The following is a 19,319-nucleotide window of genomic DNA, read 5'->3' on the forward strand; positions in this document are numbered from 1 at the left end:
AATAGCACACAACTCTCTAAATGTCAACTCTGTGTTCATATCTGTATCTTTTGGTGCAAACAAGTCTGTGTCAGTATCATTATTTGCTGCATAATAGTGTTAATAGTGAGGTTTCTGACACTTGTTTATATTTAAGATTGCGTCAAAGAGATTGAAGTGTCTATTAGGACAAAAGTTCAGTCCTTTCAATAAGAGGGAGGTTTCATGTGGAGTGAGCACTTTATCAGAGAGATTGAGGACATTGGATGTATCCCTCACTTCCTCTGTGTTTGTAACCGTAAGGGGTATCTCTTGCCCTCCTCGTGTTCTTTTTTTCCCCCTTAGAAATAGCAAGGAGTAAGAGAAGAGACGATTTGTTATGTCAGAAGAAGAATAAGATTTATGTCATGACAAACTCATTCTTTCTACTACCTTTAGTGCAGAATTCATCCAGGTTAAAGAAATCATTAACAAATATTTACCAATCCTTAATACAGACAAAACCTGTGCAGACATTCTAAGACATGGTGTCAACATAGCGTCTAAAAGAGCACCCACGTTAGGTCAGTCTTATCTCCAAGCTTCTTCAATCCCAACAAACAAGTGCAGTCATTCACTTGGCTGCATTTTAAAAGGGAATTATAAATGTGGAGCCCATGATTGCCCATGTTGTAGCCACAGTCAGGGGGGCAACACATTTGGGGCCACTGCCACTCAGAAAGGTTTTGACATTTCAGAATTTTATAACTGTAACACCAGGTATGTGGTTTACCTTATTACGTGCGACCTGTGCCACATACAGTATGTGGGCAGGACCAAGAGACAGTTGAAGGACCGCTTCTACGAACACATCTATCGTGTACAGAAAAATAAAAATACCAATGTAGCCAGACATTTTAGGGGGAATCATGGTGGGGACACCTCTGCCATGAAAGTCCAGGTCATTGAGAAAATCCGCACTACCAAGAGAGGTGGGGATATCTTCCGCACCTTATGCCACAGGGAGGTATTCTGGATCTTTATGCTCCAGACTCGTATTCACTCTGGCTTAAATTTTGAGTGGGATGTAAGTCATTATTACAATTAAAATTAAGTAACAGTGCAACTATATTGCGTTTTCCTAAGCAAATCTTTAACAAACTAGGGCCTGTAGCCCGGGTTCACACCTATGCAAATTAGATGTGCGTTTCCGCACATCTAATTCGCATAGCAGGAGAATGTGACTGGCTCCCTATGGAGCCGGTTCACATATCTCCGGGGCGGCTGCGGTGCGCACTGCACAAAAACGCTGTGCGTCTTTGGCTGCATTTCAGGGCCGAATTCAGGCATAGAATCGGCCCTGATTTGTCCCTGAAACGGTGAACAGGGACGCACAGCGCTCCTGTGCGGTCCACAGCGAATTATGGTGTGAACCCGGGCTTAAGGGTTTCTTGGCCATTCGCACACACGTATCTATCTGTCTGACAGGGGTTTGTGATTGGCTAGGCTGAGTAATATATGGATGGCATAGTTATATTATATTCAATTATTTTCCTTATTTCTGCTTTTTAACTTAAATTACTGTATTTATTGGCGTATAACACGCACTTTTTCACCCTGAAAATCGAGTTCAAACAGCGTGTGCGTGTTATACGCCGATACTTCAATTTTAGCTGTCTCGGAGGGGAACGGGACAAGTGCCATCAGATTACATACAGTGAGAATCTCCTGTTTACTTGGCGGCCTCTGTAATAGGAAGTCCAGTCTCCTGGGCCGCCTTTGGACCACTGTTCTGTCTATCATAGGATATTCTCACTGTATGTAATCTGTCAGCGCTCGTCCCGCCCCCCTCCCTGTCCCCTCTAGGCTGCAGATGGGCATCGATCAGGCTGCACTGATGGCAATGTTGAGGCTGCTGCATTGAAGGCAATGGTGAGGCTGCTGCATTGAAGGCAATGGTGAGGCTGTTGCATTGAAGGCAATGGTGAGGCTGTTGCATTGAAGGCAATGGTGAGGCTGCTGCATTGAAGGCAATGTTGAGGCTGCTGCATTGAAGGCAATGGTGAGGCTGTTGCATTGAAGGCAATGGTGAGGCTGCATTGATGTGGACTGATGAGGCTGCATTGATGGCACTTGTGAGGCAGCAGATTAGCATTGATGAAGCTACATTGATGGCAATGATGAAGCTGCAGATGGGCACTGACCCTTATTTTGCTTCAAAGTTCCTTATTTAAAATGTAAGTTTTTTTCCTGAAACTTCCCTCTTAAAATGAATGTGCGTGTTATATGCCTGTGCGTGTTATACGCCTATGCTCATTTCTACTTTTGATGTAGATCTTGATCAGCTTCTCAGGTCCCTGGACAGTATATTCGTGTCTATTTTTCCTTTTCGTTTCTCATAGATATTTTATAGATATTAGGTATCACATGTGTCTCTTTGTAATCCTTTTGTCATCACCTAATGAGATATATTTTTATGGTGTTAGTTCTTTTTCTATTCACTGTGGTATTTTATATCTATACTCATGTCTTGGGCGGCACAGTGGCGCAGTGGGTAGCATTCTCGCCTAGCAGTAAGAAGGGTCGCTGGTTCGAATCCCGACCACGACACTACCTGCCTGGAGTTTGCATGTTCTCCCTGTGTCTGCGTGGGTTTCCTCCGGGTACTCCGGTTTCCTCCCACACTCCAAAGACATGCTGGTAGGTTAATTGGATCCTGTCTAAATTGGCCCTAGTATAGGTATGAATGTGAGTTAGGGACCTTAGATTGTAAGCTCCTTGAGGGTATAGGGACTGATGTGAATGTATAATATATATATGTAAAGCGCTGCGTAAATTGACGGCGCTATATAAGTACCTGAAATAAATAAATAAATAAATAAAAATGTCTGGAATGTTTTTAGCTTTAATTCTGATTCTGCTTGTCAAGAGGTTTGGGAAGCTGATCACACTACCCAACACCTGTGTTGGGTGGGAGTGTCCTCTATTTAGAGGTGAGGTGGTTCAGTCTTCCCTTGGGTTTTGAAGAAGCACAATGTATGTGTGAAACGCATCACCTCCTTGGTCTGTGTCGTGGACCTGGTGGAAGTTTTTGTATACTCAATAAACTCGTTGGATGGACAGAGGTGTGCAGCTATGATCCGAAGTTGGCTGTACACATTACAACAACCATGTAGTGTATGAGCATCTCTGAATGGATTGCTCAGGTGGGCCCTTTGGAACATCTAAATGAGATAAATTGTGTGAATATTCTCTTCAATTATCCAATCATGATTGGCTAGTTGAAGTGAATCCTAATGCCGTGTACACACGGGCGGACTTTTCGGCATCAAAGGTCCGGCGGCCTTTCCGACGGACTTTTGATGGACTTCCGACGGACTTTCGAACGAACGGACTTGCCTCCACACGATCACACCAAAGTCCAACAGACTAAAATAAGGAAGTTGATAGCCAGTAGCCAATAGCTGCCCTTGCGTTGGTTTTCTTCCGTTGGACTAACATACAGGCGAGCAAATTTTTCGACCGGACTCGAGTCCATCGGAAAGATTTGAAACATGTTCCAAATCTAAAGTCCGTCTGATTTTCGACCAAAAAAGTCCGCTGCAGGTCCGATGAAGCCCACACACGGTCGGATTGTCCGATGGATTCATCCTGTCGGACCAGTTCGGTCGAAAAGTCTGCCCGTGTGTACACGGAATTACACATTTTTGTGTTAACATTCTCACATCCTGTAGTAAATCAGTCTCAAAAGTTTGCTAACAACAAATGGGGGGTGTGCGAACAGAATGACCCCCCTCCCTCCACTCCTGGAACTCCAACAATGGTCTCTGATTCATTGTTTTTTGTGTAACTGGCTGCTAATGAAAATTTTTACAAAAATAGCTAGGATGCTTCCTAAGCAAAGAATCCTACCAATAATCTATTCTATTTGTGCTCATGTTTCAGATGATTTAACCTCACTCCATGTGACAAGCCTGGTGACCAAGTGAAGAAATGGAGACTGTGGTCATTGTGGCCATTGGTGTCCTAGCCACTATATTTCTGGCTTCCTTTGTGGCTCTGGTTGTGGTATGTCGACAACGATATTGTCGGACCAAGAACCTTCTGACACACTACAACAACAAGTAAGAACACGTTGTCAGGGGACTAATAGACGTGAATGGTTATAATGCCACAAATTTAAAAGGGATTCTCCCCTTGATGGACCATGACATTTTAGCATTTCTTTCTTTAGTGCAATGTTTCTAGTGTGAGGATCCTTATTCTGAAGGTGTTTAATGATCCCCTAGTTGGTTTACATGTCAGAAAGAGACCAATAGGCATGTCTATGAACTATTATGAACCTCTGCTGAAACTTAAAGCAGACCATTCTTGAACGAGAAAGTAAACCATCTGGTTTGGACTTTCGCTTCTTCAGAACAAGATGGGGCATCAGGGGTATACTTAGCGCACGCAGCATACTGTAGATGTGCATACCTCCCAACTTTGTGAGATGGGAACGAGGAACACCTATTAGCAAAAGTATGTAGGCATAGAACACACACCCCTGCCACGCCCAACTTAAAGGACAATTCTACAAAAAAAAAAAAAAAAAAAAAAGAAGGATTAGTTAAACCCACAAGTACTTTTTTTACCACTACTTTTTCTTTATAACGGCTTTTGACATTTACAAATGCAGCAATTTGGAAATTGGATGAAAGGTTTAGCTCTGGGAAACACTTTTTGATAGCTAAATAGTGCACTTTATATAAAACTATACAGATCACACAAAAATGAGGGACAAATGCGGAGGAAAGAGGGACATTGTTCCAAATCAGGGACAGTCCCTCAAAATCAGAGGCAGTTGTGAGCTATGGATATGCATGCTTGCAGAAGAAACATTTTTACTATGCAGTTAGATCATTTGCAACCCTACAACAGCTGACTAGAAGTTGAGGTTTACCTTTTAGATGGTCGTAGACTTTAAAGATAACTTAGTATTTTAAGTGATCACATGTTTTCAGTTATTGCTTCCATATTTAACAAGATCTATACTTTCTTAATTGTGTTAAATACAATTACAGAATGGCCACTATAGGGAGCAGTTGGTGGCTCTATGCAATTACTCAGTCAATGGCTGGCCATAGATGATTAGTTCCTTTTCATTCAGCAATACCAAACAGATTCATCCACACAATAAAAATAGCAGACCTGAGTCTTTCATGCATCAAAAGTAGAGGGAAATGTTTTAAACAGTATTCTTGTTAAGCTCCTGCTAATCTACACATGGTTGAAGAGAATGGTCCTTTTTTCCCCACCAAAAAAGATTTCTGTCCCAGCTGGAGAACAGAGAGCGTGGATGAATCCTTTTCAGGGAGAAGATTCAGTCAAACATAATTTCAGCCCCAGGAAGCAGTTCTATTGAGCAGTTATAAGTTCTATGTGTTGGTAGAGTCTTAGCACATTGCTTGTTGAACACATCCAAAAAATAATGGTAAGTCACAGGAATTGATTGGCATAAATTGGTGTCAGAGCCTATACAAAGTACGGATGAGAATTCGGTAGATGACTCTTGAACACAGTTTAAACTGGGCACTAGAGTGGTTTTAATGCAAAAAAATATGAAACTGATGAGTGGATCACAAAACCCTATCTTACACAGTTTCTAGTTCTACTTTGTGATTCATTTAATGTCGCTCTCATGGCTTTAAGATATACCTTATCGTATTATAGTTTATGGTCAAAAACCTTGTTCTTTCACAAAAGATATTAGGGTACAAATAGGGTGACTAGTACATGCTAGCAAATATTTACAATGCTCTACTATTTAAAAGGCCAACCGTGGATTTAATTGGAGCCATGGAAACCCAGTCAGAGCCATCTGAACTAGAACTGGATGATGTTGTCATCACAAACCCCCAGATTGAAGCAATTCTGGAAGACGAAGACTGGATTGAAGATGCCTCGTAAGTTTACAGTCTTTTTAAACTCTTTATTGAAAAAGGTATAAGACATTGGCATTAATCAAAGCGTTGAACATGAGCATAGAGAACAATGAGGTACAACGCACAAAGGTTTTTCATAATTACAATTATGCAGCAATCCCCTTCAAACCAATCCAGATACATATGTTTAATAGCATAGAATCACAGAATTATAGAAAACTGCTACTTAAAACCCTAAGCGTCATTCTCAAGTGTTGGTTGCAGTAAGAGCAGAAGAACACCAAGCATCCCACACCTTGTTATACTTAGCTGGGCAACCTCTGTGTTCAAAAATAGGATTTTTATAACAGCTTACCTGTAAAATCCTTTTCTTGGAGTACATCATAGGACACAGAGCCTCAATTATTTACTTAGTGGGTTATAGCTACTTTCAGGTGTTGACACTGGCACACCCAATACAGGAAGTTGACTCCCTTATATAACCCCTCCTCCTTCCAGGAGTACCTCAGTTTTTGTAGCCAAGCAATATACTTACACCCCATTAAACAGAGGGGCGGGAGCTCTGTGTCCGATGATGTACTCCAAGAAAAGGATTTTACAGGTAAGCTGTTATAAAAATCCTATTTTCTTTATCATAGGACATAAAGCCTCAAGTACTTACTTAGTGGGACGTCCCATAGCAATGCTACTTGGGAGGGAGACACAACCTGTAGGGCACCCCCAGACCCTGAGGACTTATACTGCTGCCTGCAGCACACTGCGCCCGAAGGCGATATCCTCATTCCTTCTTACATCCACTTGATAAAATTTTGTGAATATATGGACCGAAGACCAAGTTGCGGCCTCGCAGATCTGAGCAAAGGAGGCCTGGTGACGCACTGCCCAAGAAGCACTAATCGCTCTAGTAGAGTGCGCCTTAACTTGAAAAGGGGGAATCTTACCCCTTAAATCATAAGTTTGAATTATAACTTGCCAAATCCACTTAGCAACAGTGGATTTCGACGCTGCCTGTTCTTTCTTAGGACCCTCTGGCAGAATAAATAAGACATCAGTCTTACAAATCTGAGCAGTTTTCTTTAAATAGATTTTCACTGCTCTCACTACATCAAGACAATGTAATGACTTTTCTTCCCTGGAACATGGTTTTGGGAAAAACGGTGGCAGGACAATATCTTCATTCAGATGAAACCACTTTTGGCAAAAAGCCTAGACGAGGGCATAACACCACTCTGTCCTCATGAATAATCAAATATGGTTCTTTACAAGAAAGAGCAGCCAATTCTGAAACCCTCCTTGCTGAGGATATAGCAACCAAAAATATCAGCTTCCTAGTCAGAAGGAATAAGGGAATATGCTGTAATGGTTCAAATGGGTGTTTTTGTAACACTGACAAAACTAAATTCAAGTCCCAAGGGGTTAAAGGTGATTTAACTGGCAGATTAATCCACATCACCCCTTGCATAAAACCCCGAACTAAAGAATGCGTAGCAAGCGGTCTTTGAAATAAAACCGATAAGGCTAAGACTTGGCCCTTAATAGTACTTAGGGCCAACTTCATCTCTATGCCCAATTGTAGAAAGGCAAGGATTCTGCCTATAATATATCTCCGAGGGTGCCAACCCTTGGATTTACACCAGGAAACATACATTTTCCAAACTCTATAATATATAGCTCTGGAAACTGGTTTCCTTGCATTGAGATAACTGACCTGGAAAGCCCACGTTTCTTCAGAATGTGGGTTTCAATAGCCAAGCCGTTATATTTAGCGTTCCTAAAGTAGGATGGAATATTGGCCCCTGCGAGAGCAGGTCTGGCCATAGTGGGAGAGGCCAGGGACACTCCACTGCCATCTTTACATACCATGACCTTCTGGGCCATGCTGGTACTACCAGAATTACCGGGTTTCTTTCCAGCTTGATCTTGCAAAGAAGTAGAGGCAGCAACTGAATTGGGGGAAAAGCATAGATCAGTGAAAACTGATCCCACGGGGTAACCAGCGCATCTGTTCCGTATGCGAGTGAATCCCTTGTTCTGAACACAAAGTTGACTAACTTCATGTTGAATCTGGACGCTAGAAGATCTATGTCCGGAGCCCCCCATCTTTGGCAAACAGCCCAAAAAACATCGGGGTGAAGAGACCATCCCCCTGGGAATAACTGTTGGCGACTTAGTCCGCCTGCCAATTTTCTACCCCCAGAATGAAAACTGCCGATAGGCATGGGACATTCCTTTCTGCTCAAGTTAGAATATGGTTCACCTCTCTCTGAGCTGAGAGACTCTTGGTGCCCCCTTGGTGATTGATATATGCCACAGCCGTAGCATTGTCGGATTGGATCCTGACAGGACAATTCTTTAACCTGGAGGTCCAGGTTTTCAGAGCCAGACACACTGCCCGAATCTCTAGGATGTTGATGGGCAAGGCTCTTTCGAGTTTTGACCACTGTCCCTTCTAGTAACGCTCCCCAGCCTGAGAGGCTGGAATCTGTCCTTACTACTTTCCAGATAATTGGTCTGAAGGATTTCCCTTTCAGCAGATTCTGGCTTCGTAACCACCAACTGAGGCTTTGGGATACTCTTGGGGACAGCCGCATTGGTAAGTCCATAACTTGGATCGTCTTGTTCCAAGCAGAGAGGATACTGTTTTGCAACAGTCTTGAATGGAACTGGGCATAGGGAACTGCTTCGAATGAAGCTACCATCTTTCCTAACAACCTCATGCAAAGGCGAATGGAAGGATTTGCTTTTGACCTGACCATCTGTACCAGCTCTCGTATGGAGCTGATCTTTGCTGAAGGCAAGAACACCCTTTTCTGGGCTGTATCTATGATAGAAAACACACAATAAGTGTAGCGCTAGTAGAAATGAAAAAACGTCCAATATGGAAAACGTCAAAATCACAGTTCCAAGTATGAATAATGCAGAGGGAACATCGATATGTGTATGAAGGAAAAAGTCTTTAGGAAAACATTCCAACCAAAGCTGTATAAAATCTTGAGATGAAAAACAAACACACCACCACCAATTGTGAGAAGGCTTACCGGATGGAGTGGACCCAATGGGGCATACGCCGGACTGGGTCGGATGCGCTTAGGTGATGGGTGGCTGGAGATGGCCCGGGAAGGCGATGTTGGTGGGTGGACCCACGCGTTACTCTGTCACTCTAGGTGATGCAGGAATCCAGGAGGATGCGTGGACCAGAACGCACATTGTGGTTTCGCTCAAATTGATGTTGAAGAAGGCAGGTAGAGGGTGGCAAGAAAGAAAAAGGCCATATAGTGTAAATCCGTTTAAGAAAAAATTTATTAAACAGAAGGATATACACTCACTTGTAAAATGATGTAAAAACAGCGCTGAAGATAAAATGTGGCGACAGTGGGGTCCTTCCCTGTCGCCACATTTTATCTTCAGCGCTGTTTTTACATCATTTTACAAGTGAGTGTATATCCTTCTGTTTAATAATTTTTTTCTTAAACGGATTTACACTATATGGCCTTTTTCTTTCATGACACCCTCTACCTGCCTTCTTCAACATCAATTTGAGCGAAACCACAATGTGCGTTCCGGTCCACGCATCCTCCTGGATTCCTGCATCACCTAGAGTGACAGAGTAACGCGTGGGTCCACCCACCAACATCGCCTTCCGGGCCATCTCCAGCCACCCATCACCTAAGCGCATCTGACCCAGTCCGGCGTATGCCCCATTGGGTCCACTCCATCCGGTAAGCCTTCTCACAATTGGTGGTGGTGTGTTTGTTTTTCATCTCAAGATTTTATACCGCTTTGGTTGGAATGTTTTCCTAAAGACTTTTTCCTTCATACACATATCGATGTTCCCTCTGCATTATTCATACTTGGAACTGTGATTTTGACGTTTTCCATATTGGACGTTTTTTCATTTCTACTAGCGCTACACTTATTGTGTGTTTTCTACCTGTTTTGCTTTGTTGGTTGTGTTAGCTGCTTTTTGTCGTTACGGCAGCGCAGAATTGTTTTGTTTATATCCTGTGTATCTATGATCAGGCCTAAAAATCCATCGAAAGTCTGTCGGACGGGCTGTCGGACTTTTGTAGCCGAAAAGTCCGACTGTGTGTACGCGGCATTAGAACTGTTCTATTCACTTGAACAATAGTAGGAAAAACAATGGCAGCATAGACTAATCTAATGCCAAACAATAAAGTCTTTTCCTGTACTGCAATGCCTGTGTAAACCCCTCACGTGCACCAGCGCTCCTGTGGCAGCCTTGCTTCAGCTGCTCTGATAGACACTATCTGTTTCCAGAGTATCAGCTTTTAAGCTTTTTTCAGGTGTAAGCCTGATTGTCTGTGCGCTGTGTGTTTGTAAGGATGCTAAGTCCGCACACGGCGCCGACCGCTTAAGCCACGCCCCTTCCCCGCCCTCCTTCCTATGACGTCAGCCTCGTGCATGTGCACGGCGTGTCCTGAGACACAAACCAGAGGAGGAGAGGAGGCTGCAGTCGTACTGCGGCATATCTCCTTCACTTTACAGCTTATGGCAAGTAAATGTCTTTTTGTGCTGTTTAACAAGAACCACCCCACACCTCTTGAGGGGGAGAGGGGAGACGGCCGGGCGTGCGTGCGGGGGGGGGGGGATAATACAGCAGATTTATCAGCTTTTATGCTTATTAATATAACATGTAACCCCCAGCCACTCAGTTTCCCCAATTGGGGGGGGGGAGGAGAACCCTCTCCAGCTGCTGACACACACTGTTGTTTAGCACAGATTTAATCAGGGTATATACACTCTTACTCCCTCTAGAGGAGTTTTTTAAAAGGCATTACAATATAATTGAAAGAAAAGTCATAGGTGGACTTTGCAGTTCCTATGCTTTCCTCTTACCTTTTCCTCACTGCAGGACACTGCTCTAAACAGACAGATCCAAACTTCACCCATCACGACGGGCAGCGTTGTTGAACCTTCAAAGACTGGGGCCCTTTAGTAGGGGTTCCACTCCTTTGGACCTTGTATAGCACCCCTTAGGACAACTTTAGGTAATGTAGCAAGACCAAAAAAAGCCCTGGTTCCTATAGTCCAGCCCTCAAAAGGTGCATTACAGGCAAAATCTCGTTCTTCTATGCGAGGCCCAGGTACCATCCTGGAGCCGCAATGGCGGGATAAATCCGGTTGTGGAGGTTTTTTAAATCCAGCACGGATCCCTCCTGGAGCTCCCCAGAGCACATCTTCACTCATGCCAACACCTTTAGACACTGGCAAAAAAACTGAGGTACTCCTGGAAGGAGGAGGGGTTATATAGGGGAGTCAACTTCCTGTATTGGGTGTGCCAGTGTCAACACCTGAAGGTAGCTATAACCCACTAAGTAAATACTTGAGGCTCTGTGTCCTATGATGTACGATAAAGAAAATACGTTTTTCATAAGGTAATACCTGATTTACAAACCAAAGCCACTTACGTATGGAAGGAGGGGGGACTGAATCCACTTAAGTGCTACAGCTTTACGAGCCAAAATTAGTGTTTCCATTAACATGGTCCTAGGATGTCTCAGCCACAGTGCCCCATTCAGGACCCCTAGCAAACACACCAGTAGGGTACATGGAACAGGAACTGTTAAAACTGCATTCAAGACCTCCGTCACCTGCTGCTAATACCTTGCTATGACTGGACAAAGCCACATAACATGTGCGAAGATCGCTCGTAGACAGAGGCAGGCAGACGATGCATTGCATGCAATTGAACTGGGGTCCACTATGATGGATGTAACATATAAAGGTGGATGAATTTATTATTGACAGCCGGGGATACAGATAAATGGGATGAGCATGCTTCCTCACAGTCCTCGTCAGATAAATCAGGGATAAGTTGTTGCTGTGAGTTTACACTATTAACCAGTATTTTAACTGCTTGCCGACCAGCGCACACAGATTTACGAAGGCAGAATGGCACTGGTAGGCAATAGGGCGTACAGGTAAGTCCCCTTTAATAAGCAGTGTTGCGGGCGTGCCCGCCACGGTCTTCGTAACTTTGGGTCCCGCGGACTCGATGTCCGCCAAGTGCCCGCGATCGTGTCATGGAGAGGAAGAACGGGGAAATGCTTTTGTAAACAAAGCATTTCCCCGTTCTGCCTATTGACAGGAAAGAGATCACTGCTCTCTGTCATCGAAAGCAGTGATCACTGTCCTGTGTGTTGAAGCCTATGCCCCCTAACAGTTAGAATCACTCCCTAGGACACACTTAACCCCTTCACTGCCCCTAGTGGTCAACCCCTTCACTGCCAGTGTCATTTACACCGTAATCAATGCATTATAATAGCACTGATCGCTGTATAAATGACAATGGTCCCAAAATAGTCAAAAATATCTGATGCGTCTGCCATAATGTCACAGTCCCAATAAAAAAAAATAAAAAAATCGTAGATCGCTGCCATTACTAATAAAAAAAAAAATTAAAATAAAAAATGCCATAAAACTATCCCCTATTTTGTAGATGCTATAAATTTTACACAAACAAATCAATACACACTTAATGCGATTTTTTTTTTACCAAAAATATGTAGTAAAATACATATCGGCCTAAACTGAGGAAAAAAAATGTTATATATTTTTTTGGGGATAGTTATTATAGCAAAAAGTAAAAAATATTGTGTTTTTTTCAAAATTGTCACTCTTTTTTTGTTTATAGTGCAAAAAATAAAAACTGCAGAGGTGATCAAATACCACCAAAAAAAAGCTCTATTTGTGGGGGAAAAAAAGATGTCAACTTTGTTTTGGTACAACATCGCACGACCGCGCAATTGTCAGTTAAAGCGACGCAGTGCCGAATCACAAAAAGTGCTCTGGTCAGGAAGGGAGTAAAATCTTCCAGGGCTGAAGCGGTTAAAGACAAACATTTCAAAAATAGCTGCTAATCATTTTACTATATGCTGTTTTTTTTCAAGCACCTCTCTCTATAGGAACAAACTGGCTTGATTGTAGGTCTGGATCTACTTTGTCCTCTATAAGACATTGCTTTACCATGGCATTTCTTTCTCCTTAAACAGACTCTGCACACAGAATGTACTTTTAGGCATTTAAACGGGGCTTTTTTTTCCCCTCAGAGAATAGGTACAGAAACTCCCCCCTCCCAAGTCACCCCCTTGTCTCCACCCCCTACCCACCTCCGAGCACCGTTCCTTGGTTCCACCTCCAACCCACCTTTCAGTACCGCCCTTTTAGAGAATAAAAAAACAAACCTTATTTTGTGGTGCTAAGGAATTTGGATGTAATTTGTTAATAAGAAGAAAAGCAGTAAAATAGATCCCCAGTGGCTAGCAACAAAAGACCCCCCCAGCAACAATAGATCCACCCCAGCAACAATAGACCCCCCCAGCAACAATAAATCCACCCCAGCAATAATAGATTGGATAAAAATTGGATGGCTCATCAGAGCAGTATATAGGTAATTCTGGTGACTTGTTCCAAAAGGTAAAGATGAAGAGCTAATATTGGCACGAAACGCGTCTTCCTCCTTGTCCCCTGCTCCATCTGTTAACAACCTGACCTTCAATAAAGAGCATTTTTGGATGTGCAACCGCCTGGAAGATTTGGCTTTATGTCATACAGCATGCGAGCTGGGCTAGCACCAGACTAGTATCTGTGGGGATTAAAGGATCACTAAAGATAATTTTTTTTAAAACATACATGTTATACCTACCTCCACTGTGCAGCTCGTTTTGCACAGAGTGGCCCCGAACCTGGTCTTCTGGGGTCCCTCGGCGGCTGTCTTGGCTCCCCCCCGCAAGGACTCAACACTTTCATGGTGATGAGTGCTTGCAGGCACGCTCCCGTGATACAGCCGGTGGCCACAGCCGCTCACTGTATCACTTGGCCCCGCCCCCCAGTGCGCAGCGTCATTGGATGTGATTGACAGCAGCGCGAGCCAATCCATCCACTGTAACCAGTCAACGGCCAGGCTGAGCGGCGAAGAGGATGTCGGGGGCGAGCGCAGGATTTTCGAGGGGTCAGTTAAGTAAAACAGGGGGGCTGGGGGGGCCGGTATTGTCAGATGTTTTTTCACCTTAATGCATAGAATGCATTAAGGTGAAAAAACTTTTACAACCCCTTTAACTCAAGTCTCACTCATCAGAGCGGCTTTCTTTGTTTCATCCAGCAATAATAGACTCCCAACAGACCTATAGACCCCACCTCAACAGTAGATCCCTCCCAGCAATGACTGACCCCCCAGCAACTGTAGATCCCCAGCAGCCAGTATTAATAGACCCTTCAGCACCCTTTGCCATTCCATACATTCAGTGCTGGAGCTGCATTCCCCTCGAGTTCCCTCTAAAAAAAAAAAGCCCCGCATTTACATATTTGTAACAAGCAGTAAATGAGCTTAAAACACAAATTAAAAAAAAAAAAAAACAACAACCCTCACTAACCTCTGTAGTTGCAGACACTGTGGAGCAATTAGCAACAGAAGCACTGAAATACTTTAAAGCTGAGCTCCAGGAATGAGATAAAAATCTACCCTTGTAATGCCCTTAGTCATGGGTGTGTGCTCGTGCATAGAATTACCCAGTGGCTTCTTGTACAGCTTTGAGATGCCACTGCCCATTGTTAGGCTCCATTCACACCTGAGCGTTTTGTAGCTTGAAGCATCAAGCTACAAAACGCTGGAGGGGAAAAAATCAATTATTCTCTATGGAGATAAATCGGACAGATTTGGGCGTTTTTCTGCTTTTTACATTGGTGACCTTTTGCCCTGCACAAAATCTCGGCAAATCGCGGTAAAAAACGCCGCAAATCACGGTAAAAAACGCAGTTTTCTGCCTGAAAACGCTGAGGTCAGGTGTGAATGGGGCCTTAGGGTCAGGTTTTTGTGTAGTTACCTTAGGCCATGGTCTAGGTTTGTAGGTCTCCAGAGGCAGCATATAACCAGCTCCATTTGATATTGATGATGATTAGTAACACATTCCAGCCTGCCATGCCATCCAGTCCTGTCCTCATTGTTGATGTCCCTCTATAGTTATTGAATTATTGCTGGTGGAATCATAAAATATTTTTTTTCCTTAAAAAATGTGCATGTATTTGTCATTTTTTGAAATTAAGACCATGAAAACTATGTTTTTAATAATAGTGACTTGAATTAAAAACAACCTTTTTTCTTCTCATTTTGTAGCGGTCTTGTGTCACACTGCATTTCAATTCTAAAGGTATGTATATCAAGAGCCTATTAAAGCTGAACTCAAAGTAGATAATACATACCAAATAATGCAGCTATGAATTTATTTAAAAAAAATTATTTTTAAATGCATCTGCTGTAAATACCTGAATTTTACTTGTTTTCAGGCTCTTGCAATGCCCATACAGTAGAACTCTTGGGATTAGGAGAGGTAGGGGCAGCATTTAGGGCCAATGAGGTATTGTGCTGATGCTGAGAGGAGGGGAGAGCAGAGAGATGACTTCATCAGTCTGTTCCTGTTTTGTCACTGTCCAACCCTAGAATAGAGGTAAGGAGGTGACCTAGCTGTGTTGTTTAAATGCATTATACAGTAACCAGGTCACCAGGCTGGTGTAAATCAAAGTACCGAATAGATAGAAAAACAAATCCTTTGGCTGTTAAAGCAGTTGCCAAAGGTGTATTTCAATTGTGTGTATTTACTTTTGTTGCCTGAAGATCAGCCTTTATTATCTGTTGAATGTTCTAGAAAGGACCAAGGCCAATGTAGACATGCATGGCCCTCATCTGAGTCTACAGCACATACACTACTAACCCCTGGTGCTGGACCTCTCATGTAGTTGGCCAGACCTAGTCTAATCTGTTTAAAAAGCTTCTCCTGCAGTTTTAGGCTTCAGTGTCCCTCTTAGTTTTATAGTATTAAAGGTCTGCCACAGATACTATCACTTGAGGTTGGCTCTAAAGCCTGCATTCCCATTCTGTACTGCCACAGATTTGGGCAAATCAACATTCTGGACACTGTCCCATGATATATAATGCCGTATCTGCAGCCTTGCCATCTAACCTGGTTAATGTTGACCCATTTAACGCTATGACCTCTTCCATTCTGTAGCATGAGATGTTCTAAAGCTACAAAAAGTGATTTGCTCCTCTCTGTGAGAGCCTGTTTTTTAACCACTTTCCGACATCGCTATAGCCAAAAGACAGCTACAGCGTCCAGTTCTGGGAGGGTGTCCATGGACGTCCTCCCAAAACAAACGCCCCCTGTGATCGCTGTGTCCTTCAGACACAGCTGTTCACAGATCAGGCTAAAGGCCCAATCAAAGTGACCCTTTACCATGTGATCAGCTGTGTCCAATCACAGCTGATCACATGTAAACATAATTGCTGGTTATCGGCATTCCTTTCCTCATGCGCAGTCACTGCAATTGTCATTCAAAGTGCAAGAGCCCTGAAAGCTGAAAATTGGCTTGGGCAGGAAGGGGGGGAAAGTGCCCTGTATTGAAGTGGTTAGTTGTATTAAAAACTAATATTTTTCTTACTTTGGCACGCTCAAGAAACAGGTAGGTCTCAGAACAGCCATACATTTACATACATTAAGCACACCTCCAGAATTACATCTCTCAAGAGCTTTTTTTCCAACAACACAAAGTGTTGGCAGATTCTTGGAAGTCAAAGCTGCAGAATGTTTTTCTTTGGAAAGAAATTAATAAATGTATATGGGGTAGGACAGAGAGGGCTGAGGAAATGCATAATTTTGTAGTCCAACAGACAGGGCTAATAACCCTGGTTGAGATTTCAGTGCAGACAAACATGTCATACTTACCTGCTTTGTAAAATGGTTTTGCACAAAGCAACCCCCAATTCTCCTTTTTTCGGGTCCCCTGCTGGCACTCCTGGCCCCTCCCTCCAAGCAGCTTGCTATGGGGACACCCAAGCAGGCTTGTTCCGGAGCCGCTGCTCTGTGTATCCATTCGCACATAGAGGGTGGTTCGGCCCTGCCTCCACTCTCTCACTGGCTGTAATTGACAGCAGCAGATGCCAATGGGTCCCGCTGCTGTCTCAGCCAATAAGGAGGAAGAGCCCCAGGAGAGCCGCTGCTCTTGTGCACATTGCTGGATTGAGATGGGGCTCAGGTAAGTATTTGGGGGGGCGCTGTTACATACATGTAGGTAAAAAATCCTTGAACCTTTAAAACCACTTCAATACAGGGCACTTTCACCCTCTTCCTGCCCAGGCCAATTTTCAGCTTTCAGAGCTGTCGCACTTTGAATGCCAATTGCGTGATCATGCAACACTATACCCAAATAAACTTTTTATCATTTTTTGAGACAGATAGAGCTTTCTTTTGGTGGTATTTATCATTCAGTTTTTAATTTTTTGCTAAACAAATGAAAAAGGACCAAGTTTTTCTTAGTTTCTGTTATAAAATTCTGCAAATAAGTAAGTTTTCTCCTTCACTGTTGTGCACTGAAAGGCTGCATTGATCATCAGGACACTGATGCATGCCCTGGGGGGCGCGGTTATAGGAGGATGTCCATGAACGCCCTCCCGGAACGAGAGTGCCGCACTGCAGCTGTCTTTCGTAGTTAAGCATAAGAATTTTTTATTGATGGGATATGAACTAATGGCTTATTAATCAAAGCCTTTGCATTTCTGGATATACAGCAGTACATACATGGGTAGAACAATATGTGTAATCTAATCTATGCAACAGATTTGGCCATTTGCACTACTGGATGTGGATGCAGTACAGTGTTACTATCAGAACCCTGCACACTACAATTTTGACTTCTTTCCCCCCTCCCCTCATGATCATATATCACCACATTTACAAGCCTTTTGTACTATTTGTTTGTAGATTTGCCATACCCTGACAGAAAGACTGGTGGCTATGACAATGGGATCTGGAGCTAAAATGAAATCTCCATCCAGTCTTAGCGAAATCATTATTGTTGCCAAGAGGATCAGCCCACGGTGAGTTTCTGTGCATCTAAAAAAAAAATGTGTGTATATATATATATATATATATATATATATATATATATATATATATATATATATATATATATAAAACGCACATTATGGAAGTTGTCTCCTAACTTAAAAGCGGTTGTGACAGGCTGAACAAAAAATTTAAAGCTGGACAGGTATACCCTGTGTTACTCCATGCGGCAGGAAGCACTCCTTTTCTAGACCGGGGACCGCACCGGAAGTGATCTAACAGGGCCACCAGGACTACTGGGAAGAATCTGCTGATGACCAAACACCAATGGGGCTTAGACTGCACCAAAGCACAGTGGGGATGTTGCTATGACAACCTTTATACACGGGTCCAAATCATTTGGGAGGAGGGGGGATTATGGTTTGGGGCTGTTTTTCAGGGGTTGGGCTTGGCCCCTTGGTTCCAGTGAAGAGAACTCTTAAGGCATCAGCATACCAAAACATTTTGGACAATTTCATGCTCCCAACTTTATGGGAACAGTTTGGGGATGTTCCAACATGACTGCACACCAGTGCACAAAGCAATGTCCATAAAGACATGGCTGAGTGCGTTTGTGGTGGAGGAACTTGACTGGCCTGCACAGAGTCCTGACCTCAACCCGATAGAACACCTTTGGGATGAATTAGAGCGGAGACTGCGAACCAGGCCTTCTTGTCCACATCAGTGCCTGACCTCAGAAATGCGTTTCTGGAAGAATGGTCAAACATTCCCATAGACACACTCCTAAACCTTGTGGACGGCCTTCCAAGAAGAGTTGAAGCTGTTATATCTACAGAGGGTGGGCCAACTCAACATTGAACCCTACGGACGAAGACTTGGATGCCATTAAAGTTTATGTGCGTGTAAAGTCAGGTGTCTCAATACTTTTGGTAATATAGTGTACTTGCCTGAATTGATGTATTAGGCTTCATACCAGCACCATCTTGTGGACAATCTTTTCAAGCACTCTGGGTTCTACTAAGATAAAACAACGCAACAACCTTTTTTTGGTTCTACAGGACCTCTGCATTCAGAAAATATATAATGTTTTGGGGGGGTTGAAGTCATTTTCCTACAATATAAAAGGAAGAAAAGACTGATTAATTACTTTAATATAATAAACAATGTTTGAAAGGATGATGTTCCACAGTGTTTGCCAGTTGAAATAACTTTTGCCCATTTTTATTTTTTATTTAGAGTCGATGATGTGGTCCGGTCTATGTACCCTCCTCTAGACCCAAAATTGCTTGATGCAAGGTACGTATGACAGCAGGCCAATATGCATTCCCTAACAAGCTATTCATATATGTTAATAGTTTAGCTAGACTGATGAGCAAAGAATAAACAAACAAAACAGGACTTTATACTTGTCCGTAAAATCTGTTTCTTGGAGTAGAGTTTGGGACACAGAATCCTTAGTCATTAACATGGGTCATATATGCAGATCTCCAGTTGATTGGACACTGGACAAAACGAGAAGTCTGCAGAAACATCCCCTTATATAATCCCACTTCCAGTTAGCCTCAGTTTTATTAGCAGA

At 43.1% G+C, this 19,319-nt stretch overlaps 1 protein-coding gene across 2 annotated transcripts in view; it reads left to right on the plus strand.

The window, feature by feature from the left end:
* TMEM98 (transmembrane protein 98) overlaps positions 1 to 19,319 on the plus strand; it is a 77,819-nt gene that overhangs the window by 43,171 nt on the left and 15,329 nt on the right. For both annotated transcript variants that reach the window (XM_073607848.1, XM_073607847.1), the window contains exons 2-6: positions 3,904 to 4,082; positions 5,772 to 5,903; positions 15,016 to 15,049; positions 17,657 to 17,772; positions 18,977 to 19,036. In XM_073607848.1, coding sequence (XP_073463949.1) covers positions 3,952 to 4,082; positions 5,772 to 5,903; positions 15,016 to 15,049; positions 17,657 to 17,772; positions 18,977 to 19,036 — 473 coding nt within the window. In that variant the 5' untranslated portion in view covers positions 3,904 to 3,951. The remainder of the gene's footprint in view (positions 1 to 3,903; positions 4,083 to 5,771; positions 5,904 to 15,015; positions 15,050 to 17,656; positions 17,773 to 18,976; positions 19,037 to 19,319) is intronic.

The sequence above is a fragment of the Aquarana catesbeiana genome, linkage group LG12, assembly GCF_042186555.1.
Source record: "Aquarana catesbeiana isolate 2022-GZ linkage group LG12, ASM4218655v1, whole genome shotgun sequence".
NCBI lineage: Eukaryota > Metazoa > Chordata > Amphibia > Anura > Ranidae > Aquarana > Aquarana catesbeiana.